At 54.8% G+C, this 26,406-nt stretch overlaps 2 protein-coding genes across 4 annotated transcripts in view; one reads left to right on the top strand and one right to left on the bottom strand.

Moving 5' to 3' along the window:
* Positions 1–26,406, top strand: part of TMEM187 (transmembrane protein 187) — a 33,663-nt gene that overhangs the window by 920 nt on the left and 6,337 nt on the right. The window lies entirely within an intron of this gene.
* HCFC1 (host cell factor C1) lies at positions 314–26,134 on the bottom strand. 3 transcript variants are annotated; one of them, XM_036270280.1, is made up of 26 exons: positions 24,871–26,134; positions 18,473–18,621; positions 18,087–18,247; positions 17,305–17,513; positions 16,352–16,436; positions 15,730–15,836; positions 14,435–14,614; positions 13,948–14,307; positions 13,516–13,676; positions 12,676–12,873; positions 12,092–12,316; positions 11,852–11,956; positions 11,398–11,617; positions 10,978–11,120; positions 10,695–10,833; positions 10,267–10,487; positions 8,098–9,625; positions 7,580–7,743; positions 6,526–7,102; positions 5,780–6,103; positions 5,459–5,577; positions 5,226–5,363; positions 4,658–4,843; positions 3,258–3,558; positions 2,604–2,667; positions 314–2,386 (listed from the first exon to the last, which is right to left on the bottom strand). In XM_036270280.1, the coding sequence occupies exons 1-26, from the start codon at positions 25,061–25,063 to the stop codon at positions 2,347–2,349; spliced, it is 6,297 nt and encodes a 2,098-aa protein (XP_036126173.1). In that variant the 5' UTR covers positions 25,064–26,134; the 3' UTR covers positions 314–2,346. The 3 variants fall into 3 exon arrangements, with proteins under 3 accessions (XP_036126173.1, XP_036126174.1, XP_036126175.1); XM_036270281.1 differs by having other exon boundaries at positions 5,780–6,100; XM_036270282.1 differs by having other exon boundaries at positions 5,780–6,100; positions 6,526–6,970.

Here is a 26,406-nt window from a genome sequence, read left to right as displayed (position 1 = left end):
TGGTCCCCAAGAGGTGATCTGGTCTCCAGACCAGAGTTGATAGCAGCTGCCTAGGGAGTCCCTTGGCTACCAGTGGCTGCTGTGGGATGTTCTGCTGTGACAGTGTAGTCCTATCCAAAGTTATGGGCCATGGTGGAACCTTGAAACTTGTGAGCTGATTGATGAAAAGCAGAGTCCCACTCATAGGCCCAGCAAGTGGCTCTCTTGGGGACTTGATGAGTTTGGGAGCCTCAGCTCCACACCTCCAGTCCCCTCCCATGGGAGTTCCAGACACAGTGAGACAGCAGGTGGTTATTTCAAAAAAAGTCTTAATTGTTCAAAATAGCACAAAACGACATTGCACTATGGTAATATTGAGTCACGGGGATTACTCTACAATAGTTGAACGGGTGTACTGTTCTCAGAAACGAGAGAAATCAAAGGGTGCTTGGGACAGGGACAGGGACACAATGGGACCAGGCGAGTGGGCTCCAAGGTGACTAAACATGACATTTTCCACAGCGAAATATACTATAATACAACAAACCAGAGGCCCCACAAGGAGCCAGGCGGTGGAAGGGGAAGGGGTGGCAGCCACAGCTGGTCTCCAGGGCAGAGACTGGGATGGGGGGACAGGTGCCTGAAAAGATGGGCTGCTCATCTTAAATCTTGTGTGACCTTGCAAGCCCCGCTCCTTGTCTAAAGCTTGGGTGTGGGGCAGAAAGCTGGTTCATTAACCACTCCGGAGCCCTAAGCCTATCTGGCTCTAGGACCGCACAGCCTAGGGACACTACACATTCATAGGCCGGGTGGCCAATGCTTTTAGCCCACCCCTTCCCCAGGCTCCCTCCTGGGTGAAGCCACATCTGCCCTCTCAGACCCTCTGAAAACTAGTTCCCTTCATGCCTCACTCCACCCTTTTCCTTACAAGTTTGCTTGCAGAGAGGGAGTGGCTGCAGGAAGCAGTAATTGAGGGTGTCAGATACTCTAAGCCAGCTATGCCAAGGAGGGAGCTTGGGGGAAGGGGGTGGAGAGTGCTGTGAACCCAGGACCGGGAGGATCACCGGCCTTGGCCTCTGGGCTGTCCTCCTCAAAAACCTGACTTGAGGCTCCTGCAGACTTGAGTTCAGTCCTGTGGTGTGATTGTGGAGCACTTGCCCATGGGGAGTTAAGTTTGACAGCTCACCCCTCCTTTGTCTCAGAGGCCCTGGGAAAGGCAGAGGGGCAGAGGGCAGGGGCCAGCAAGAGAAAATTGAGCTGGGCAGAAAACACCAGGTCCACAGGAGAGGTTCCATGCCTCTCCTGCCCTGGCTGCCCCTAGCTTTTCCTCCAGAAAGATCCCTGCCAAGGCTTAGCCTAGGAGAGAAAAGTTAAAAAAAAAAAAAAAGATACACATTCTGTACACAGCTAACAACAAAAAAAAGGGACAAAACCCCACACGCTAAGGCTAAAATTACAATAAAAATGTTAACTTCAACTTAAAAAAATACAACAAATGCAGCAGTTGGTGATGTGGCCCCTAGCTTCGACCCATGGGGGCCAAAGCCAGGCTGGGGGGGGGAGCTCCTATATGCCCCATTGGGAGTCAGGTTTTCACAGAACACTGCTCAGGCCACCATGGGGCCCCTTCTCCCCCTTTCTCTTTCTTTCTTCTATGTTTTAAATGGGAAATAAGAGGTGGGGTAGATAAAAAGGCCTCTGAGAAAATGTGTAAGCTTCCCGTGAGATCACGGGCAGAGATGTGTTGGATAAGTCGAGGGTGGGCTGTTAGGTGGCAGGAAATGCAAAGGGAACAAAATAAAATAAAATCAGACACACACGCCCAGCACAGGGCACCCCACACAAAGCCTCTCTTGCTTCTTGGAGCAGAAGCGGGGTAGGGGGACTGAGGAGGGGTGCTGTTCCCTGGCTTCCAGGTCCCCTGCCCCTTGGCTGCTTCCTCGAGCTAAGGGTGATACCCAGCAGGAAGCTCGCAGGCTACAGAGATGTAGGCCTCCACTGCTTTCGCATCTTTGCTTTAAGTTTCTGTTTCTCTCCCTCTGGGCCTCTGGGCCTCTGGACTCGGGCTCGGGCTCACTCAGCCCCCCAGTGGAAGGCCGGAGAGGAAGGAGCAGGTACACTGCTCTCACTTGCTCACTGTTCTTCCAGGCCTGCCTCTGCTTCCTCCCAACAGCAATGGTAAAATGTGCTTTCTTGAGATTATTTTAAAAACAGAGAAAAGGAGAGAGAATGAACGGTGGCCAGTAGCTTAGGAGGGTAAAATGTGAGCGCTGGGTGAGTGGGATGGGCCGGCAGGGCCCTGGTGGGTGATGTTCCTGAAGCAGAGGGGGGGTCAGGAGAGGAATCCAGGTGCAAGCCAGCTGCCTCTCACTGGCCATCTGCCTTAGATTTCTTTGGAGCGGCTTTCCTGGGAAGATGGAAGGAAAAGAGAGTGTTAGCGTGGCTCCTGACAACACTGTCGGACTTGCTGTAGGTTTCTGGTTGGTACCCAGTGGCGTTTCATACCCAATTAAGCCCTCCAAATCATTTAAGAAGTGGACCCTCTACCACTGCCACTGATCCTTCCTCCCAGGAGCCACCCACTCTCAATCTCAAAAGGTTCCCAAAAGGGACTTCCTGCTTACATTTCCGGAGAGGACATGGGCCGCTTGTTGGCTGGCTTGGTGCCAGGGCTATCTTTACTGGTTTCTGAAAGGAGAAAGGGAGTAGTCAGATAACTTCAGCAACACAGCAGTCCCCAGGTGGACATATCTGCACCCACTCCCTCACCCCCAGCCTCTCAACCCTGCAGCATGATCAGGTAGCTGGCCTGCTGAATATGACGGCCCCTCCGGTGGGTATACTCCCCATGGTCCTGGCCACCTCTGGGCCATCCCTCAAGGTGGCCCTGGACTCAGGTTAGAGGCTCTCACTGTCCTCCCTGGTCAGCCTTGTGAGAGCTGTCTCAAAACGTGACAGGGCAGCCTGGGACCTCCACTCCCCACCCCATCCCTTGCTCCAGCCTCACTGCGTGCCTACTTCAGGCTCTTCTAGTCTTCTCTACCTCATCTCACCTCAAACACCTCAGGGAAGTTTTTCCTGTACCTCCAGATGAGGCAAGGTGTCCTGAAGACACCTCCATAGCACCTCAGGCCATCACCGTACCCCCGGATTATAAAGCTCCAAAGCCCAGCTTGGAGCTAGGTCACCCTGCCCACCTGGATGCTTGCCAGGGGCTTCCACTCCCCAACCCACTCCTCCCCAGAAACAGCCCACAGAGCCTTACGAATGACACCCACCTTGCAACCACCTCACTTGGGTGGCTGGGCCGTAGCCCTTCTCGTTGCGGGCAGCAATGCGGAAGATAATGGCAGGCTTGGTGGTATAGTCGATGTGGGCGTTGGAGAGGCTGGAGGACTGCACAAGGCAGGAGGGGCTGGGCCCACAGTACACCCGCATGAAGGCCAGCTGGGCTGGGGTTGAGCTCTTGGGCTCACCGCTGGCCTGTGAGCTCTGGATAGCCAGGTACACCGAGTACTCAACGATCTTCCCGGAGGTCACAGAGGGCGGCTCCCAGGTGAGGTGAGCACCATCTGGACTCTAGAACCAAGGAGGCAGAGGTCAAGCTATGCTGTCTTCAGTCTTTGTGACTATCTCACCCTGCCTGTGCTAGACTGCTTCACAACCCCGAGCTGACTACTCATACTTCACTACTCCTAACACAACAGACCTACTTCACAGCAGAGTTCAAGGACCTCCAAAGAGATGGCCTCATCTGCCTCCATTTGGAAGGCAGCCTCATATAACTTAAATAAAATGAACGGAGACTCAGTGGTTAGAGCATTGGCCCATGGACTGAAGGGTTGCAGGTTTGACCAACCCTGGTCAGGTCATGCAGGAGGCAACCAATAGGTGTCTCTCTCACATCAATGTTCTCTCTCTCTCTCTCTCCCCACCCCCACCCCTTCCACTCTGTCTAAAAACCAATGAAAAATATCCTCGGGTGAGGATTAACAATAAGTAAATAAACAAGCCCAGCTGGTGTGGCTCAGTGGACTGAGCATTGTACCATGGACTGAGAGGTCCCAGTTCGATTCCCTATCAGGGCACATGCCCGCTTGCAGGCTTGATCCCCAGTAGGGGGTGTGCAGGAGGCAGCCAATAGATATTTCTCTCACATTCATGTTTCTATTTCTCTCTCTCCCTTCCTTTCTCTCTAAAAAAATGAATTAAAACATATAAAAAAATAAGTAAATAAAATGAACGGGGACTCAAAACACAGCCCTCCTATACCCAATTTGATGCCTAATGATTTGTCAGCCTCTTGGGGCTTCAGGTTCCTTAATGGGAAAATGGAGCTAACAGGTCCCAGACCTCAGGATGTTCTAAGAATTAAAAAAAAGAAACATGTTCTACATGATATGTAGTGAACACTCACTGAACATTAGCTGCCATGTTACAGAGGGGGAGAATGAGGCCAGGGAACAGAAAGGAACTTGCCCTTGTCACCTCAGCAACTGGTGACAGTGCCAGAAGCAGCAGCTTCACCCCAGACCTGGTTGACTGCCTACATCTTGGGGACCCTCCTGAGTCACCCCACCTAGCCCAGCACTGTGTATGAATTAGGCCGAGGACCGCCCTGCTCCAGGTGGGCAGGGAACTGGCCAGGGACCAAGGGCCACTCTGCGGCAAGACTCACTTTGCTGATTTTAATGGCACAGGGGGCCCCTGGGAAACCAGGTAGACATGTCTTAAAGGCAGAGATCTCGCTGAAGGGCCCCCGGCCACAGGCATTGATCCCAGCAACACGAAACTTATATGCTGTGCCGGGCTGCAGTTCGTGCTTCTTCAGTTGGTTGTAGTCTGGAACAGTGCCCGAGTCATCCTGGGGAAAGAGACAGGAAGAACAAGAGGGAGAGAAGGAAGTAACATAAACTCCACTGTCAAGAGGGCAGCTCTTGGGCCAGAACCATTTTTCCAACCTGGGGACCATGTAGGTCCATGTGGAGGAGGGGGAGGGGAAAGAAAGCAGCAATGACATCCCCTTCACAAGGGTGGACGTGGTAAAAGGACTGGGACTGGGCTTCTTTGCTGCTTCAAGGGTAGCAGGAAGAGGGAGTGCGTGAGGAAAACACTGCACTGGCTGTGCTCAGGCTAGCTCCAAGATGGAGGGCACCCCTGGGGAGCTTCAGAAGTCTCAAGGCCCTGTACCTGCCTTGTGGCTAGGATCCACCCAGCTGAGGGCATCAATTCCTGGGGACACTTACATCAGATGGAACAGCGTCATCTGGTGGCAGGAAATAGTGTGTCACCATTACATTAGTGCCCTTAATAACCCCCACATCAAACCACTGATTCTCCTTCTTCACAGGGGCTTTGCTGGGTGGGGGTGGTAGGTCTGGCTTCTGGAAGACAGAAAGAGGGTAAGATCAGGCCCTTAGCCCTTGGGGTCTAGATGCAGTGACCCCCCCCCCCCAAAGCCCTATCACATCAGACTCACCACGCCTAGGGACTCAATGCCATTGGCCACCTCAGTCAGGGTAGCAGCAGCCTGCAGCTTAGCAGGACTGGATCCCACGACTGGCTGGGGGGCCACAAATGTGTTGGAAGGAGCCAGGCCTGAGAGGAAAGAAGGTGTCAGTAGGAAAGAGCCTAGGGACCCAGCTTCTGCGTGGGAGCCCTTCCCTTGGACCAGGCCACACTACTCCCAGTCTGTGCATGAAGGGGCCCAGATAACCCCCAAAACCTTCCCCATTCAATCGAGTTCCCTGGGGATGGTACTATAGGAAATGTGCACGTGGCCAAACAGGGCTCTGCTTACTCTCGGTGGCTGTGGAGGGCAGTAGGGCTACAGTGCTGGGGACAGCCCCAGCCAGCTCACTGAGGCAGTTGCTCTCAATGGTTGGGTCGTTGAGGCTGTCAGCAGGGGCCAGGGCCTCAGTAGGGAGATGGTGGTGCTGCTGCTGGGCCTGTGCCTCCTGCAGCTGCTGCTGCTGCTGCACCAGGGCAGCCAGTTCTTGCTGTGTCAGCACAATGGGGATGGTGGTGGCCTGACCCTCCTGGCCCTCAGCTGACAGGTGGCCCAGCTCTGCCTGTGTCACGGCTCCTGCTGCCTCAGATGTGTCCATGGGCTCCCCAGTGCCTGCTCAAGTGGAGAAAAATACGACTCAAGAGGGACACCAGCTAGGTGGAGCCCCATCCCTGGCTTTCCAATGTCACTCCCAAGACACACACACCCCTAGCCCTACAGGCAACTCCAAGGGACACAGGCCCTGAAAGTCTGTCCCACCGGCTTTGTTTCCTGGCCTACCTCTACCCTGCCCTTCCCCAACCAAGAGGCCCTGCCTTCTTCCTGGGTACCAGCCAAGCCCAGGAGCCGTGCGCCCCCATCCTCCCCATTACATCTGACTCGTGCCACCCTGGCAAGAAGCAGGCCTCTTCTCTTGGCTGCTCATCAGCAAGAAGGCTCCAGAACCCTGTGTTCTCACTCTTCCCAAGGGGCCCGTCTGCCCTTGACTTCAGATGGCATAGTAAGCTACTGAGCCCCCGTCCCCACCCCACACCTACCCATGACAGCCTGCTGTGCGGCCTGGAGCACAGCCTGGATGGCCAGGGCCTGGGCTTCCTCTGTGGCTGCAGCCTGGGCAGCCGCTTCAGCAGCAGCAGTCACTGCCAGCTCCTCAGGAGTGAGCCCTGTTACCATGAGAGTGGTAGTTCCTGCCTGTGCCTCAGCCATCAGCTCTTGGGGAAGTGACAACTGGTCTACTTCAGACTGTGTGGGCGGAGGGGGCTGGACCACCACAGTGGCCACCATGGCCGAGTTGGCAGACTCCTGGCCTGAAGCTGGGTCCCCTGTACTGCTCAGATCCACAGCGGCCTGGAGCTCAGAGGTCTGCGAGGCTGACAGGACCTCGGTGGACTCCCCCATCAGGGGTGTGGAGGCAGGCTGCAGGAGTTGCTGTGGCGGCAGCTGCTGGCGAGGCCCTGGGGAGGCCTGGAGTTCCTCTGGGGGCTGCAGGATGTCAACAGCAGAGAAGGGCATGTCAGAAGTTTCTGTGTTGGCTATGGTCACTGTTATCGTGGCCGGGATGGGGACTTCGGTGGTCAGAGCCCCTGGGGTAGTCTCAGTCACTGATGAGATCTTCTAGAAAGGGAGAGAAGCCCCTGTCAGAGGGAAGGAGAGGGAGGCCAGAAGCAGGTACCCTTCATCTTTCCTTGCAGGTCTGGATTCCCATTCTCAATGGAACAGCACAATCCCATTAAATGGGGAGGGGTGATGGATCACTGAGCAGTAAGGGTCCAGCAAGAGGAGAAACCTTTGAGACCTGCTGGCCAATTTTAACCCGTCCTCAAGGCAGCCTCACAATCCAGTCAAAAGGGGCACTCAGACACCCGCCTTGCCACTCCTACAGGTTACAGTGAATGGGAGCCACAGGACTAGGGATTCCCTGCCTCTTGCCCTGTGATGCCAGGATGTTGCCCTTTCATAACCGGGAAAGGGACTAGAAGCAACACTGTGCCTGGTACGAGAGTGACACCAAGTGTCCAACTCCAGAACAGCACAGGCCAAAGGTACACTGGGCAGCAGGGAGGCAAAAGCAAACCTTCCCAGGGCTCTTACCGGCACAGAGGGGCCGGGAACTGGCGTGGACTGTGTCACAGTAGTTACAGCCCGCGTCAGCGTGGAGGACACAGTTGTCGTGACGGCACTGGAGCTGGTGATGTTCACACTATCACCCTGGGTGCTCTCGACCTCTCCCTGGTCACTGGCAGCTGGTGGTGGATCTGTGAGAGGACAGACAGGGCTGGGTGACAGGCATTCAGCCAGCAGGGTCCTGGGGTGAGGCAGGAACCCCAGGTTGCCACCCAGCTTTGCCACTTAGAGGAGAGTTGCCATGAGGACCGCCCCCCAAATAAACTGAGCCCCATGGAATATATTGGGTTCTGACTAAATAAATCTTTTAGCCACCACTTCCCTCACCCTTTGAGATTTGGGTTCCAAAAAACTACAGTTTGGCTCAGTGGTTGAGCATTGGCCTGCGGAACAGAGTTCGGGGTTCAGTTCCCGTTAGGGGCACGTACCACCAAAAAAAAAAACCCCACAAAACTACAAACATTAGGCTGGCCACCTTCACTCACCTTGGTTTGAGCTCATGTTGGAGGTGACGGTGGTGGCTGTGTGTGTGGTGCCTGTCTCATGCGTCTCACAGGGGGGATTAGAACACACCCTCTGTGTTGGGAAAGGAGTCAGCAATGAAGTACTGGCCTGGGGAGCGATGGTGGGCGGTGCTGCTCCCTCCAACCCGGACTCCAGGGTCCTGAGGGAGTGGCTGCTGTCAGGGAGCAGGGCACCCACACTGACTGACATGGTGGTGCCGGTGGAAGTGGTCTGGTGTGTCTCGCAGGGGCGGCTAGCAGGGGGCTGCTGACCCCCCTCGGGCTGGCCTGCACTCCCACCAGAGGTGGCGGTGGTGGGTGTATGGGTCGTGCCCGTCTCGTGGGTCTCGCAGGGTGGGTTGGAGCAGACCCGCTGGGCATTGCCTGCGTTCGAGGTAGTGGCCGTATTGGTGGTGCCCGTCTCGTGGGTCTCGCACGGTGGATTGGAGCAGACTTGGGTCACGGTGGCCGGGGAGCACAGCAATGCCTCCAGGGCTGTCACAGTCACAGCTGCACTAGATGAGCTCTCATATGCAGGTGTGGGGATTCCCCGCATCTCACCAGGCTCCCCAGCACCCATGGCAGAGCGGGCTGTGGTGGGGGTGTTGGTTGTATGGGTGTGATGTACCTCCAGTTGGCGCCCCATGGACACCAACTGACCTAGGTCTGCTACAGGGCTGTCCTTGCTGCTGGGGCCGCTGGGCCTGACTTGGCTGCTTGTAGAGGCCAACTGCGCAAAAGCAGTGCTGTGCCCCCCAGCCTCCAGTGCCAGACTTGGCCCAAGGAGTGGGCTGTCTGAGCACGGGGCCCCAGTGGCCATCACAGTCATGGTGGTGCTTGTTGCACTGGTCTGGCGAGTTTGGCATGAAGACTTGATAGAACCTTGGGCTCCCTCCAGTGCCCCAGCAGCCACACTAACCCGGACCACAGCAGGAATGGTGGTGGCCACATAGGTGTGCCGGGTATCTCGCTGCTGGCCAGCACCAATGCTTGACATGGCAGTGGTGGCAGTGCTGGTGGTGCCCGTCTCATGGGTCTCACAGGGCGGGTTGGAGCAGCCCTGCTGGCCAGCCATGTTGGAAGTGGCAGTGGTGGCTGTGTTGGTGGTGCCTGTCTCGTGGGTCTCACACGGTGGGTTGGAGCAGACACGAACCACACTGCCATTCTGCTGCCCCACTGTTGACGTCACAAGAGAAGCAGCTGCCTCCTGCCTGTCACAGACGAACTGCACTTGGGTCGGCTGTGGGTGCCCTCCCAGGTTAGCCACGACGGTGGTGGTGGCCGTGTTGGTGGTGCCTGTCTCGTGGGTCTCACAGGGCGGGTTGGAGCATACCAATGTCACAGTGCCGGGCTGCACGTCACCCTGGCCAGAGTCGGCAATGGTGACAGTGGCTGTGGGCTGTTCTGTAGTAGGTGAGGCCAGAATGGACACAGGGAGGTCGTGTACAGGCTGGGCCTCAACTCCGCTGGGTGCTGTGATTAGAGTCACCTGGGTAGGCTGGGAGACAGGCTAGAAAGATTCCAAACAGGATGAGTTAGTGCCACAACCTCCCATCTGTTTGCCCCTCCCAATGTCCTACAGTGTCACCCACGCCAGCTGGGACCACGGACTCAGCTCCTGCTTACCCTCTGATCCCAAAACACTGACTTGCTCAGGGACCAAGGAAGAGGCACTGCTTCGCCTCAAGGGCCACAGGGCCTGGGAAGGGGCTATGAGGGCAGGGCCTGGGTAGGGCCAGCTGTGGTTAGGGAAGAAACCCCACTGACCCCGCACCACACAAAGGCCAGCAACAGATGCTTCACCAATTCCAGGAATTCAGCTTAAGACATATGAAGAGAAGAAAAATGCTATATGCATGTGAAGATAAATGGTCGCATCGTCTACAATATCACAAGAAAGAAAAACCTAGCGTTCAAAAATTATAAACAACTGAATTATGTCTCAACACGACAGACTATTAGTGACTAAGAATTACGGTTCTGCAACAGGGAACATGTCCCATGGGTGCTACATGCAAGAGAAAGAAAAAGGACCTGGTGCACACAATAGCAGACAGATGGGAGACCAGATACCTCAGGCTGGGGCTCATGCTTTCCCACAGCACTCCCAGCCATGCACCCACAGCCCTCATGCACTCCCAGCCACCCTACCTGCATGGTGATGGTGGGGGTGGTAAGACTGCCAGCCGCTGTCAGCGTGGTCTGAGCAGCCGACACAGTGATGGCAGTGGGGTTGATCACCTGGCTTGAAAGGGTGGCAATGGTACCCAAGGTGGTGATGGGTGTGGCCAGGGAGGCACTGGTACTGTGGCCCCCAGCTCCTGCGAGGCTGGTAGAAACGGTGCCTGTCATCGTGCCTAGGGTTGTGACGCCTAAAGGCAGGGAGAGGCAGGATGGAGATGAGACCTGCTGCTGGTACTTCTTTTTCAGCAGTTTGTCAACCTGAACAGGGCTAGAGGCCCTGGGAACTCTAGAGTGCCCCCAGTAGGAACCAAAGGCTCCAGAGAGAGCAACTGTATCCTCCCCCAACCCTCCTATGGGTGGTGGACCAGGAATGAATATGCGAAGCGGCTACATACCTGTGGTGCCCTTCACAACCAATGTGGTAACTGCTGGCTTGACGGCAGAGACAGTGACGGGGGTGACCAGGCGGACACCGCCCATGGGCACAGTGCGAAGGATGGTGCCTGGCTGTCCAGGGGCCCCTTTTAGCACCACCTGGAACACCAGAGGAAATCACCTCTAATATCACTCACAGGTTGGCTGGACTCCATGCTACCCCCTCCCAGGACCCTCAGGACACATGTGGCCTGCTCAGTCCTGGACTGGACAGTGGGGTGGAGAGCGCCAGGCAAGCCTTACCTGGGTCACTCCTTGCTGCCCGTGGCCAGTGGCAATTTTGGGAACAGCAGTGATGATTTTTGCAGGTGCTCCAGTTCCTGAAGTCATAACCTTGGTGGTGATAATGGTGATGGGGGACTTGATGCCAGGACTACTGGTCACACCTAGACAGGAGAGAGAAGGGGTAGCTTGGCTTCAGGCTGGGCTTCTGAGGCTCCACTAGTGCTAGCTTCCATGTCCCATTTCTGGTTACTCTTGGTGCCCCTCACTTAAAATGACGAAGTGCCAATTAAAGCCACACTCAGACACCTCCTTACAAACCTTGAACTAAAAGCAAGGAGAGGGTGGAGAAGAAAAACCAAACAGAAACCACAAGCATGGCAGAGCCTGGTCTGTATGTCTGTTGAGCATTGGCCTCCTAACATAGTGTGTTGCCCCTACCTGTGGCGCCTGCCTGTGTGATGATGGCTGACATGGGGATGGTCTTGATGATGGTGGTTGTGCCAGGCTTGGTGGTGCTGGGGGACACGCTGCTGATGCCCAGGATGGTGGGCTTACTTCCAGCCCCACTGGCTTGCGTGGTAGTGATGATGGTGGTGGGCTTGCCATCTGCTGAGGTCACCAGCTTCAGGATGGTCCCGGCTGGCAGGGGCCCTTTGGTCTGCAAGAGCAAATAGATGGAGGGCAAGGTGGACCAGCATCACTGGCAGGATGGAAAGTCTGGACTGGCTACTCTCCACTGCAGCCCAAGCAGCTCTGGGACTACTCTGAAGACTGTAGGTGACAGGACCAAGCAGCAGGACTTTCTGTGCAACACGTGCTCAAGGGATCTTCTCTAGGCAGGGATGCAAGTTCTACTTGCTTGAGTCGCAGAGTCTCAGACCCACAAGCTCACCTGGATGATCTGAGTCACTGGGCCTGTAGATGCCTGGCCTGTGACAGCGGAAGTCTGAACTGGTTTGGTCTGGACCACTGACATCACTTTGCCCAAATTGGAAATCTAAAAAGCAAAGGACGGAGGAAAGAGTTACCTGGGAGCCAATCAAGAGCATGACCTGGGCTGGGGCTCTCCTGGCATGAGCCCGGGGCAGTGCCATAACCTGACAGCTGTCATTTGCAGCAGGGTGACACTCACCAGAGCACTGCCTCCTGGGACAGAGATGGGGCTCTTCACCAGGGTGATGGTCTTAGTGACCCCACCCACAACTGTAGTCACCACCTGGGCTTGCTGGGCCACGGTCACAGTCCCAGACTTGTGCACTGTGATGATGGGGCGAGTGGATGTGTTGGCAGCGGAGGAGACAGATGTCCCCACCTGGGCAGCTGCAGTCTTCAGCATACGCGTGGCCGGGTTGCTCACCTGGGGGAGGGAGAGGAGAAAGACAGTGATGTGTGGGACCGAGAGAGCTGAAGCCTCTATCTGGGATGTCTTGGTGGGCCTATAGCTCTGGCTCACCTCCCCACTACTTCCCTTTCCCTTTTCCCAGACTGAAGAGCTTGGTTTGGCTGACTAAACAACCACAGGTCTAGCCTAAGGCTTCACAGCCCTAAGGGTGAAAGCTTATTTCAGAGCCATGACAAGCACAACTATAGACCAACAACAGCGTCTGTGATTGGTCTGAAGCCCTGGAGAAGTGACCACTATCAGATCCCATTCACTGTCCAAAAGCCTCTAGCCCTAAGGCTGCTGGCTCACAACCAGGTCTGAGGAATGCTCACCATGACCGGTGAGGAGGCAACCTTCACAGTAGCCGGGAGGGTAGTAGTGCCAGGTGTCACAGCCACAGTTTTGACGATGGTAGTGCCTGCTGGGACACTCAGCACTGTGGGCGCCGAGGAAGGAGGGATCTTCTGGGTGGCAGCAGCTGCAGCAGCCAACGCAGCCATCCCACTCATCTGTGGGTTGCTGCCAATCACCTATGGTGGACACGGGGAGTGTGAGCACTGGGACCTAGGCTGCCTAGTCTGCTCCACAGACTTTACCACGGAGCCTCTTTCCTGCCCAGGGCTCCTCACAGCAGCACCTCAGCTCTCCTGACTCCAAACCTAGACTCCTATCACTGAGCAGGCACAGTAAACCAAAGGCAAAAGTTTGTCAGCAGTTCTGGATCTTTTCTAAAGACCAGAGTCAGACACAGCTCCCTCTTCACAGGCCTGGGCCAACCAACCCCCTCTACCCTCTCCACCTTTAGATTCACCCCTCAGGCTTCAAAACAAGGAAGTTCCTATTTATTTTGTTAAGCACCTCTAGTGGGAACCAAACCCAGGAGGACTCTCTGGTCCGCAGGCTGACACTCCAACCGCTGAGCCAAACCGGCCAGGGTGGAAGTTCACATTTAAAAGACCCTTGAGATCAGATGGCAGAGAGGTCCTTCTGAGGCATTAACTTGTTCATTCTTATTAACTTGGCAATGAAAGGTTGCAGAATCAGTACTTCACAAGTGAGAAAGACCCAGGATGAATGATGCTGGAGCTGGATGGGATTCTAACCCAGTAAGGGCATCATCAATCACTGGGAAGTCCCACCCCACACAGCCCAGTCTCACAATGGCTCCTCACCGTCCCCTGAGCGCTCTGGGATGGTACAACCATTCGCACGCCTGCAGGAAGGGAGGTCACGGTGACAGGGGCTTTCCCAGCCTGGCTGGTAGGTCGCATGGTGACCAACGGGGTTCCTGTAGTAGCCTGAGGACCAGTCACTTTGAGAACAGCAGGGACACCTGACAAGTGAAGGGGGTGGCCATCAACAGAGTCCCCCAGCCCCTCTGTTGAGTCCTTCAGCATTTAGACAGGAACTGCTGGTGTTTCATGTCTGGCCCTTCCAGATACCCTCAAGTGAGACTAAGTTGCTCCCCCAACCCCACCACTAGCACTCAAATGCAAGCCCGCACTAACAGCCAGGCAGGTGCTGCCTATTTAGCAGCCCTCACTCAGGAAGGCACTCTCCTGGTGGGCCAGCTGCTGCCCTCAAGTGCTTGGCACCCAGCTCACCTTGAGTCCTGGCTGCAGCGGGAACGGAAATCGAGCTTCCAGGCACTGGCGGCAACACCTGGATGGTGGTAGTGGTCGGGGGCGCGGCGGCAGCCTGGGGCAGGAGTGTGATGCCTACTTGGGTCAGCGGCTGCACAGCAGGTGCGGCTGCTGCGGGGGCAGGGCTCTTGGGAGGGTTGGTAGGCACAGACGGGACTGGATTGGGTGTGGGGGAGGTGGCAGTAGCAGCCGTGGCAGGAATGTCATATTTCTGGAGCTGCAGAAGGTAACTGTCGGCGGTTGCCACTGCCCCCCAGCTCACCTCCAGGGAGTTGGTGTTGGCTCGTACCAGCTGTACCCGGGCCGGAGGCGGTGGCTTTTCTGTGAGAGCACAGCCAGTGGGAAGGGGGAGGCAGAGGCTTCAGGAGTGAGCATGGCAGAAGGCTATGCCCTCAGGCTCAGCTACACTGTGAAGGGCCCTAAGGCTGCCTCCCCCAGCTGGCCTTACCTGTTTCAAGGTACCAGAGGTCCTTGCAGCAGACCTGGTTGTTCCAGGCCTTTCGGTAGCCATCACGCCCACTCCATATGTACAGGCGGGTATTGATTGCTACAGCACAGTGGCCAGCTCGGGCTCGGGGAATATTGTCCTCCAGTGTGTCCATCAGGATGGTCTCCCAGGCCATGGTATCTGGGGAGAGCGGGAGGTAGAGGTCAGCATGGAGGGCAGAGGAACCCACAACCCCTACTGGCCCTTTGGCCTTTTGCTGTCAGGGATGGGGAATTAAAGCTAAAAAGTTGTCAAAAAGTACTATATTAGGAAAAAAAAAAAAACTGTTCGTCAAAACTACCATAACAAAGAAAACGATAAACCACAAACTACAAACTAGAAAAACTATTTGAAACGCACAGCCAAAGGTTTCACCTCTTGCACATCAAACTACACAAGAGCCTATAGAAAGAGACAGACAAAGAGGAATGCAAGTCATGGAAAAGGCAATGGATCCAAGAAAAATGAAGTACTGCGCTCAAAATAAGAGGGGCAAACTTAACCCATAGGTGCCTGGCAGTTTGATTTCAGTGCCTGCGGCAGCCGGGGCTCAAGGTGAGCAGGGGACATGGGGCTGGCCCACAGGAAGATTTAATCACTTATCAGACTTGGTGAAGAGCAAATGGGTTGACAGTCGCTGTGCCGGCACGGCTAGAGGTGTCTGTGTGGGTACAGGGCAGCTTGGCAACATCCCTTTGGCAGCAATTCTATCTTGAGGTCTTTACCCTTCAAACACACTTGCACATGGGTAAGAACAGTGCAAGAATACTCACGGAGCAGTGTCTGTGCAACTTTCAATACCAGGATAGCAATTCAAAAGAATGAGGCCGCTTGGTGTGTGGGAATGGGATGGTCTCTGAGACACAATAAATGGAAAAGGACAGGTACAGCTGTGCAGTGCAGGCTGCCGTTTTGTTTTTAAAGAAACCTATAAGCAATGCTTGTCTATACAGAAAAGTCCCTGCAGGGTGGATGAGAACCTACCAAAGCGTCTGCCTCTGAGAAGCAAAATGGGAGGCTCTGCACCCTTAGGCTTTTGTACTTCTGTGTGACGGACCTTGTGTAGGAAGAGCTTATTCAACAAATGAAGAGGAGGGTCCCTCCGAGCGCTCTGACCAGTGGCTACTTCTCATGGATTCTAGAGGCACAGGCCTTAGAAGCTTTGCTCCCTGCACACCCCACACAGCTCTTGGGGCCGAGGAGGGCCAGCCTCCCGCAGCCCTCCATAGGCCACTCCAAGCCCAAGGAGGCCATACCCAGGTTGAGACAAGCCAGTGTGTTGGTACACTTCCATTCCTTCTCGTGTGTGGCCACTTTGACGTCATCCATGACGAGAGGCACCCAGCCACCAAACACGTACATTCTGGGACGAGGGAGGGAAGAGTAGGAGACGATTGTAGAGGAGGTGCCAACCTAGAGGCCACCTCTTCCATCTGGAAAGTTCTAAATACACTCGATCCTCTAGCTCTCCCCGGGAGAGTCCCCTAGGATGCATGAAGCTCTCAATGTGGCCCTCTTCTGCTTGGTGGCTCAGCCCTCCCAAGAACTGTGTCACCTCTACTACATGGAACCACTGCTTAGCTTATCTAAAGTTCATTTCAGCCCCCCTCATTCTTACATTTGCTTTAGGACCTTGGTATTGACAAAGACACCCAGCTGCTTATGTGTGGATAATCTAGAACAGTCTGTGCCCCTCTACCCTGTGTCTTCTGTTGGTCCCCTGGGGCTGTAATGAAAACACAGGGCTGCTGAATGCCAACCCAGCCAGAAAGAGGCTTCCTCAGAATTGCTGGAACAAAACTGAGAGCCCTTTGGGGCCAGTAGTGAGGGAAGGCAGGGAGAGGGCTAGGAAGATAAAAGCAATGGCTAGCTACTCACTTGTTTCCTATGGTTGTGGCCGAGTGGAGACTTCGAGGAAGAGGTGCCACTCCACTGAGACTGGGCTTATTCCATGTCAGAGTCTCTGTACAGAGGGATGGAGAAAGGAGGGTTACCCACACAGGTCAGACACACACCCTCTGACCCAAAGGACGTTCCCTGGCCTCAGGGAAGGCTCTAGAGGTTCAAGAATTCCATGCCTAGCCTCCTTCTAGCCCACAGGAGGCCCTTAGATCAGGTTCTGGTATTTCTCAAGCTATGTTAGCCACCCTGGCAATTGGCTTCTCTTTGAAGATCGGCTATGGGCTAGCACTACTCTCAGGGTTGGGGTAGATACAGGGAACACAAGACATGCCACCATGCATCCTATCCTCCACAAAATGTGTTCACACCAATACTATTGCCACTATCTAGACTTAGTGCTGGGAGGCAGGGTGCTGCTGGGAATTTCACTCACAAAAAACTGTTTCTTTTCAGTACCCAAATTGATCTAAAGATATATTGTCAGCCACCTTCTTTCCTCAGCCCTCTTCAGGGCAAAAACCCACACTTCTTTCTACCACTCCTGACACTCCAGCTGGCTACCAGCCTTGAGATCCCATTTGACTACAACAGACCAGTGTGCACTACTGCTGGTACAGTATGACCACTGAAGAATCAGCAGGGACTAATGCTACCTAACCTAGACAGTTCCATTTTTGAAAGACCTAGACCTCTCCTCTTGTTCTCCTATAAGCTGGCAGACCAACTCAGCCTTGTTCTTTCTTTAAAAACACCACCATAAGCGCGGGGCAAATATGACAGCCCCAAACAGAGTACGCCCTTACCCTTCCATGACAAGGAACCAAGCAGGACACTCCTCCCTGCAAACCCCACCCCACTCACCCCATGCTGGCAGCACAGCAGACTAGCTTTGCTCTGAGGCTACTGGAAAAGCTGCACTGACATCTTACCAATATCCAGGGTCCAGAGGTCCCCCAACCGGCAGCCACTCATCCCTCCATAGATCACCAGCTTGGACTTCTTGTTGTCTTTTTCAGTGTAGACCACTGCAGTATGTGACTCCCGCGGTGGGGGCAGGACACCGTAAGTGATGGGGATGTCCCAGGCTACCACTCCGGAGCCTGGCCGCAATTCCAGGATGTATAAGTCATTCAGGTACCTGAAAAAGAAAGGTCAGTTATGGCAAGCCCCGACTCCATGTACCAGCTTCTATGGGTAAACCATGGATACCTTGGGAGACAAAGGGGACTACAGTCACACGGACAAGTACTTCTTCTACCCTCTTCCCCAAGGAGGGGCTGCCAATAGCTCTAGAGGATGAGCTTGAGTCCAAGAGGAGCAGCAGGACAGGGCATGCTGAATTGCCTTGCACACAAAGCTGGGCATTATACCAGGGCCTCCGGCTTGGTAATACCTCCAAACTTTAGAAAGGCCCTTGGCCACCAGCCTTGGAAAATAAAAATAACCATCACTAACCCTACAGGAAGCAGAAGCCCCAGAAAGCGCCGGCTCTAAATTGGGTCTAAGGAATAGGAACCAGCCCAAGGAAAGGGAGGTTTCTACCTCCTGGCCAGGCCCTTCTTCCCCCGACACCTCCTTGGGGTTTGAGACCTCAGAGCCAAAAAGATTACAGGGTATCTAGTACCACCCTCTCCTTTCACAAAGGAAAGGGACTTGGCATCATGGGGTTGGCTGGCACGTGGGATTCCACATGAAGAGGACACAGCCTCACCTCGGAATGTTGTTCTTGGGGTCCTCGCTATCGTTGGCCAAACCCCCAAACAGGTAGCATTTGTTGCCCACAAGAGAGAAGCTGTGCCCAAGCCGAGGACACGGAGGGGGCCCGTTTTTGGGTGTCTTTGCTTTGAGTCTCTTCCATTCCCACCGACTTGCCTGCAAAATTAAGACTCGGTGATTGAATTGGGGATGAGCCCGCCTTCTGGGTCCAAGCTATTTGTCATGTAGGGAGGAGCTGGCCAGGCTGAAGTAGGTACTTGACTGGAGCAAGAAGGTCCTGGACAGCGTACTGAGGAGCCCCCTTCACCACCTCATTCTTGCCTTACCGCCCCCATCCCACGTCTCCGCCACAACTGTAAGGAGCACACCAGGGGCCATTACCTGGAGCTCATAGAGGTCATTGCTGTATTTCCCATACTCTACCATTCCACCAAACACCAGCAGGCGAGTCCCGTCACACACAAAGCCATAGGCTGCACATCCAGGGGGAATGTCCCCTCTCACAGCTGGGATGAACCACTGGTTGGTCGCTGGTGAACAAACGGAAGCAGAAGTCAGAAAAACTCGGGAACTCCTAGAACCAGAGTCTCTGCTCCTCTTACTCTCCAAATTCACCACCTACATAATATGGTCCAAGAAAGGAGGGGCCAAGACAGTGCCTTTATTTCCAAGGATATAGGACTTTCTTCTTGCAGCATTCAAGTGCCAGCCCTCTATCTCAGCCATCTTCCAAGCCCCTTGACCTCAGAGGCCACCTCAAAACAGCCTGCAAATACCCTGCTTCTCATTAACTTCGCCTTAATAAGCCGGAAGTCACTGACCAAGATAATTTATCAGCTTCTGGGAATGTGGCCACTGACTTCCTTCCCCTACAGCTCGGTGGGTCATCAGAAAGAAACCCGTAACACCCAAAATACTCTCTCAGTGGCCCTGTGGCTCCTCCTCCTGGGGGCCCACGGCTGCACTTTAAGTGGCTGAAACAGTGACTGGTACTGGTTGATGTCTTCCCTCCTTGTAAGTGCGGGGCACCTGAAGAAAGCCAACCAACGCAGCCTGGCCTGTTGCGGGTGGGGATGAGGACACATAAGAACAATCTCTGCTGGCATCTCCTAGGTAATGGTCCACATTAACCTCCTCAAAAGCCAGAGGTGGCAGCAGTAGCATGAGCTTCTGTGGCGCCTAATAGTCTCTGCCGGCCACAGAAGCTTCTTCAGAGCCCATCACCTCTAGCTGGGGGTGGGCTGGGGAGGCCACCAAGGAGAGGGTGACTCAGAAGCTAGGCAGTGAGCCTGCTGGCTTGGCCTTCTGTGACACTCATGACCTGCTCTCTCTTCTGAGTCCTTGTATTCAACTCCGAGGTGCCAGGGCTTCCTGTAAAAGTTACGGGGCTGCCCTGGCCGGTTTGGCTCAGCGGTTAGAGTGTCGGCCTGCGGTCCAGAGAGACCCGGGTTCGGTTCCCGCTAAGGGCACGTACCTCGGTGGCAGTTTGTCACCGGCCCTGGTTGGGTTGTGTGGGTGGCAACCACTTGATGTGTATCCTTCACGTCGATGTTTCTTTCTCTCTCCCTCCTTCCCACTCTATCTGAACAAAACATCAAAAAATGTCCTCAGGTGAGGATAAAAAAATAAAAATGAAAGTTATGGGGCTAACATTCTCCTCTTTTGAGGGGGTCCCTCTCATCCCATTATCTAAATATGTTTTTATTGATTTTTTTTAAAGGAGAGAGAGGAAGGGAAAAATAGAAACACTAATCAGCTGCCTCCTACACATCCCCTACTGGGGACTGAGACTGCAACCCAGGCATGTGCCCTGACTGGGAATTGAACCAGGACCTCTCAGACCATGGGACTGACGCTCAATCCATTAAGCCACACTGGCCAGGCCTCATCACATTATTTAAAGGCCCGTCCCCTAAAGGATATGCCATATTCTTTCCAAAAACCTCAAACTGGGCGTCAGACACAACTCTGCTTGCTTCCATGCCCCTAAATCTGTTTTGGTCAACATGAGCAAGCAAAAGGATTAGGATTTGGGTATAAACATAGCACCCCCTGGTATCTGACTGGGGGTTAGGCTAGCCTGCGGAGAAGGCCTTAGGAGGCTCCAGCTGCTTACTGCCTCTTCGCCTGACTTTCCACCCAGGCATGGTCATTGACACAGCCCCCCTTCATGCTGGGTAACCTAAATCCTATGTTATCACTTTCAAAGTGCATGTTGGACCTTGCTTGAAAGGCCTGCCCTCATCTAAAAGTACAACTGTACCTCCTGAGACAGTTACAGCCCTTCCTGTCACTTCCCACTACCCAACTCTACAGGTTGGTTTGGAAGAGGCTGTTTGTTCCCTCTGTGGTTTAGTTGAGTCCATAGGGACTTCAGGATGCCTAGCACCAGTCCTTCTCTCCCCTTCTCTGCCATTTTCTTAGTAGAGGTACAATGCTGTACTGCTGCCATGTGCACGCACCCAGACCCAGGTCCCGGCTCACTGCCTGGCTTTCATTCCTAGTGCAAACACACACCAAGAAAAGCCAACAGCTTCTCATGCCGTGAATGGTCGCTGAAAGGGATCTCATCCAAGTTAGTGGGATAAAAGCTGACAGAAACCTCTGAGATTGCCTTGGCTAACATCCCTCAATTGATAAAGGAACAGAACCCAGGAGGGGAAGTGACTTACCCGAGGTCAAAGAGCAACAGACACAGACAAGAACCTTGTCACCAACTTAAAGTGATCGCTAGATGCCCCCCATCAGGGCCCCAAGCACAGGGAGCCACTGGCCACCCTCTCTCACCTGAGCACCCTTGTGGATGCTGTACATAGCTATAGGGCCATTGTGAGGCCATCGATCAAGGCTGGAACAAAACTACATGACAAATGGAATCAGCTCACACTTTCCCATCACACTGGGATGTCCTAAGAGCTCACAATGACCAGCTCATTCTATGGTGTCCAAGAGGTCCCGATCGCATTCTAAAAGATTCCAGGCAGGGCAAGGGCCCTCTGCACCCCCATCACGAGCATTCTGTCAGGCAGTGCAGTTTCTGGTATGAAGTTGCAAACTGCCTCTCGTCATTTCATCCAGTCCCAGTTCTGCCGGAGATGGTACAAACAACCATCTATTAAATATGACAGCTGCTCATAGTCACCCCTTAATAATATTATCTCTAGCTCATCTAGTGGGGGGCATCATGCAACCTAATCTCAGGGGTCCTCATTCTCATATGCTCTGGTTTTGTCACAGCTCTCAGCTGGGAGGGGGCTTTGAGGAAAGGAGGCCACCTGCACCTGGGACCCTTCATGGAATGACCAGAAATATACGACCCCACCTTCTCTTTCCTCAACAAGACTGAAACCCCAGCTTCTGTGTTTCATCAGGCACCCCTTTCCATGCTGTGCCAATTGTCTATAGTTGCTGCTGCCCAGTCAACCTCTGCGCGTCACCACCTAGAGACCCATCCCCACACAGTGGGTAGATGGTCAAGCCGCATCAGCTGCCTTTTTGTTCGCTCTGTCATGCTGAAGCACTTCCTTCCTGTGTGGCAGACGTGGTGCAGGGTGCTGGGAGGCACAGAGGAGACAACTCGCATACTCAGACTCCCCATCTAGAAGGGAAGCTGTCGTGCCCTCCTCCCACGATGGGGAGAGCAGCCCTGAAAGAGCTCTGCACTGAGCAGGGGCAATTACTGGGGGGGCTCCTCAGATGAGGTGACCATTGGAGCCAGGCCTTGAAGAGTGAACAAGATTTCCTGACAAATGAAACTAACAGGGCCAACCAGGAAGTGACTGCAAGAGCCATGTGAGAAAAGAGGGCCCAGAATGGAGGGGGGACAGATTTGAAACAAGCTCAATTCAGTGACTGATTAGCTACAGAGACAGAGGAACAGGGAGGTATTTCCAAGGTGGTGGTCTCTGACTGTTAAGTGAAGGAAAAGATAGCCTAACAGTCTCCATAAAGGTCTGTACCCCTGCCAGACTCTCCGCAACCATCTGGCGGGGTGAACCTGGACCTGTCACTTCCCCTCTTGGACCCCAATTTCCTCATGAGCAAAAACAAGGAAGTTCTACTAGATATTTTCCAAGGCTTCTTCCAACTGAAACAGTTGGCAGACCTTAAAGAACCACTGAGGCCAACCAGCCTTCGGTAACTTGTTTGGCAACCAGCCATGTCCTCCCCTCACCAGGTCCTCTGAGTAATCCGCTTTGCTAGGCTGAAATAAAATTCCCCGAGGTCAAGGACAGTAGCTACCCTAAGACCTTTCAAAGGCCAGTCAAGTGTCCCACAGCTGCTATGGTGACGCAGTGGAAGAGGAAGGACATGCACTTTCTCACACACCTGCCACCCCTCATCCCCATGTCACCCCATGTTCGTTGAAAACCAGTGAAGTGCGCATGTGCGCACACACCCTGAATGCGCCCCCTGGAGTCTTTTATCTTAGCAACAGGGAATGCTTCCAGATCATCAAGTCTGAGCAGTCATCCTATAGAAAGGAAAAGTGCAAGAGAAGAGACCTAAGGATAATATACTCTGACCTCATTTAAAACAAAACAAAGGTAAGCAGGAGGGCAGATATGGAGGCAGCAGCTAAGGATGACGGGCATCTGTGCCACCACTGGTGGGAGCGGCAACACCAAGCCTCATCTCTTCAAAGAATACAAGAATCTTGCAGCTACAGGAAAGGCCAGAGAGATCCCTGCATCATTATTTGACTGCACTTGACAGAGCATAAACACTCAGGATAGGGAGTGAGATTGCTAGTCGCTCTCCTGGGAAGTCACCTAAGGAGTTGATTAGAGCAGTTTCCAAAGTGCTACCCTGGAGGAATTGGGGCTGCAGCCCTTTGGAGGGCTGCCTATCCGCTACTAGACAACATATTCTTCCAACCTGGGAATGAATCAAGGCCAAAGCGACCAGTTCATTGTAATAAACTAACGAATATGCAGAGGCCCCAGGAAGAAGTGGACTTTGGAGTTGATGCTAATTAGGCCCCTGCCCTACTTTCTAAAATGGTATTTCCCTGCCAAGGAGCCTGCACCAGGCCTTGCGAGAATAAAGTTGGTACAAGGAGCTGAGGTTCTGCTCAGGGCAATGGCCTCTCTAAAAACAGCCCTGTCCCTCAGCCTTACCTTACTGGGCTAATTGCTGCCACCACAGCTGTCTGAGCTGGCACGGAGCGCCACCAACCAGCCCCAGCCTCGCTGGAGGCAACAGGTGCTGAGACCCGGAATGCAAAGGGTCACTGGACCCACCAGCCTTTGAAAGTCAACTTGGTCAGTTGGGGGCAACAACCTACAAGGTTCTGAGAAAACTGCACTCTGGGGATGGGGGAGGAGAGCACCCAACCAAGAACCCTGCTCCAACCAACTTCTCCCTCTGGCTGCCAGCTCTCCACCCCAGAGCAGCCTCAGAAGTGGAGGAGGTGCCCAAACTCAAGGATGTGGTACTGCCAGAGCCCTGGAAAATGATGGATCTGGAGCAAAAGTAGTTTTGCTAGATGTGATAGCATGAGGGAAAGAGCTGGAAAATGGCCCCTGGCCATGTCCAATTGGAACACACCTCTGTGCTGCTGCAAAGGAGCGCTTCCTAAAAGACTACTGTTGGACCTGGGGGAGGAAGACTTTTCCCTGCCCACGACTTAGTCCCTCAGGCTCTCACCCAGAACAGAACAGACACAGGCTCACTGTTCTCAGTGACAACGCCTCAAGCCCCTCCTTACCAGCAAGGCAAGGTACTATGGGCCAGCAGCCATTCAACAGCCCACTCAGAATGAGGTAAGAGGTGTGCAAAGCAGGCCAAGTGGCCACCATGGGGAGGGGGCTGCAGGAGGATGCCGCCAAGCACTAAAAACCTAGCAAGGACACCTGGCAAAAGGCTGAAGGCTAGCCACAGGCCAGCATACCCACAGACAGGAGCACGGCACAGCGTTCAGTCTGCCATCCAATCCTGCACCTCCCCAAGAAAGAACTAGGCCTTGGTTTGGGGGGAGGTATGAAGATGGGCAGGTAACCTCAAGCTCTCAGGAAAAGGAGACCCAGGTAGGGGACCACCTAGCCCGCTGCGGGATCACTGGAATTCATCTCCTACACCCGAGGATCAAGAAAACCGGTAATTTGAAGAAAAGCATTGTAGAAGTGAATACCAAGAGGAGGAGGCAGCAATGCTGCCTGATCTGTGGTTCCCCAAGGCTCCTGCACCATCTGGGAGAGATTACCCTCCAAGCACACAACCCCCCAAAATCGGGATAAGGATGCTCAACTCTGCCCTTTTTCTCGAGACAGAACTCATCTGTAATCTAGAAGTTGTCATCTCTCCCGAACGAGCACTAGCGATGAATAGCTGAGCAGGCGCAGGAGGGAGGAGGGAGGGGGGGAGGGAAGGAGGGAGGGAGGGAGAGAAGGAGGGGGTGGGAATCTGGCTGCACCAAAGGGACGCATCCGCCAGCCCGCCCGGGTAACGGTGTATGTCTGAAGTCACCACCGCTGGTGACGCCCCCGCACCAGCCGGACTAGACGGTTCCTCTTCAATAATGAAAACACCCCTCAAACACAGGAGAGTCGGGGTGTTAAGAATGGGAAAAAGAGCAGAGAAGCGGGGCAGAGCAAAGGGTCGCGAAGGGGAGGAGAAAGCAAATCAGTGCAGAGGGAGAAGGAATAGGAGGACAGGGAGAGAAAGGAGGGGAGGGGAGGAGGAAAAAGAGAGGTGAGGGGAGAGGGAGGAGATGAAGGGAGAGGAGAGGGAGATGGAAGGAGGGAAAGATCCGAGGACCCAGCGGGCTTTGCACTCACCCGTGTTGTACACGTGCAGTTCATCCACTATCCCCTCGTTGCCGCCGCCAAACACCACGATGAGCTCCTTGATGGCCACCGCGCGGTGGCCGTGACGGGGTCGGGGCACTGGACCCGACCAGCCCACCACTCGCTTCCAGCGGGGCTGCAAGAGCACCGCTGGCGAGTTGGCGGGCGACACGGCCGAAGCCATTGTTCCGGGAAAGGGCTTGATGGGGAAAAGTCACGAAGCGGGAAGGTAGCCCCCCAACACCTCCCACACACCCCCTTTCGTCTAAGGCAGCTCTAACGGAGAAGCAGTTCCTCACACAGCGGTGGACGGCTCCATGGAGGCCGCCATCTTAACTATCCTCCTTCCCTTCAGTTCTTTCCCTTCTTCTCGCTCACCCTGACTCCTCAAGAGCGTCCCGAAACTGTCGAGCCGCTAGACTCGAGAAGCTGGAGGCCGCCGAGTCTCGCCGCTCTGACTACTTGCCCGGGAGCTCCTGCTTACAAGCTCGGGCGGGAGGCCCTGGGAGCCGCCATCTTGAGCCGCCTCTCTCTCCTCCCTTCCTCAGTCGTAGCCCTCACCCGCCGGAAATGGCGGAGCCCCGGCCCGGTTCCCACACCCCCCAAGTCCCCTACACTGGCCGGCTTCCGGGGCGGGTGGATAGGAGCCACAAGCGCCGCGGTTGTCCCAGCCCCACCGGTTCTCAGACCACAATTGTGGGAGCCGCCATCTTGAGACTGTCCCGCTTCCCCGCCCAGCGCTTAGTGCAGCCGCCGCTCCCGAAACAGCCTCGATACTCGTAAGGAATAGAGGCGCGCCGGAGGCCAGTAGAACGAGCTCTAGTTCTCGGGGACTGCTCGGAGGCTTGCGCCGTACGGCTTGTGAGGTCTTGAACCTCTCCCCTCAGTTCGCCTCTGCTGCTCAGGCTGCGCCTGCCGCCCTGGGAGCCGCCATCTTGAGATTAGCTCCCCCTTCTCCCCTGTTCTCTTCCTCCTGGGTCAGTTCTTCCACTGCAAACAAAACGCAAGGCAGCGTCCGATCCTCGCTTCCCACCTTACGACTCCTTCCCACAGAAGCCGCTCCAAAGAGCCAGAGTTAGGCCCTGAAGTGGCAACTGTACGGCATAAGGAGCGGTAACGGCAGGGTGCTCATGCCTCCTCCCTGGGAGCCGCCATCTTGTGTGAAGAAGTAACAACTAAACATGGCGGCTGCGACGGTCGGGCGAGGGGGCGGGGTCGTGTGACGTCACTGCTCCCCCTCCCGCCTTCGCTCGGCTTTGCCTCTGGCTTCGGATCTTAAAGGAGCCGCCGCACTGCCCCGCGGCGAGGGCCTGGGGTCGCTGCGCGCTCGGCTCGGGCTTAGGCTGCGCCTGGGTCAGGCGCAGGCGCGCCCAACTCCACGGTCCCTCTCAGCGCTCCTCCACGCCTCCGCCCTGGGAGCCGCCATCTTGCCACTTCCCCTCGCCCGGCTGTCCGCGGGCGTCAATAGCGACTTTCAGCACAAAACAAAGATGGCGGCCGCGGCATCTAGGGAATACCCGGATGAGA

Source organism: Molossus molossus, unplaced genomic scaffold, assembly GCF_014108415.1.
Source record: "Molossus molossus isolate mMolMol1 unplaced genomic scaffold, mMolMol1.p scaffold_m16_p_2, whole genome shotgun sequence".
NCBI lineage: Eukaryota > Metazoa > Chordata > Mammalia > Chiroptera > Molossidae > Molossus > Molossus molossus.
Note: the sequence above shows the minus strand (reverse complement) of the source record. Positions and strands in the feature narration are given on the sequence as shown.

Excerpts from the sequence above, each read along its gene's own strand:
- HCFC1 (XM_036270280.1), bottom strand. The coding sequence starts at position 25,063 with ATGGCTTCGGCCGTGTCGCCCGCCAACTCGCCAGCGGTGCTCTTGCAG. Across the intron at positions 16,437-17,304 it reads CCTCTGGACCCTGGATATTG|AGACTCTGACATGGAATAAG; the intron begins GTAAGATGTCAG and ends CCCTCTGTACAG. Across the intron at positions 5,364-5,458 it reads GCATTGAGTCCCTAGGCGTG|AAGCCAGACCTACCACCCCC; the intron begins GTGAGTCTGATG and ends TCTGTCTTCCAG.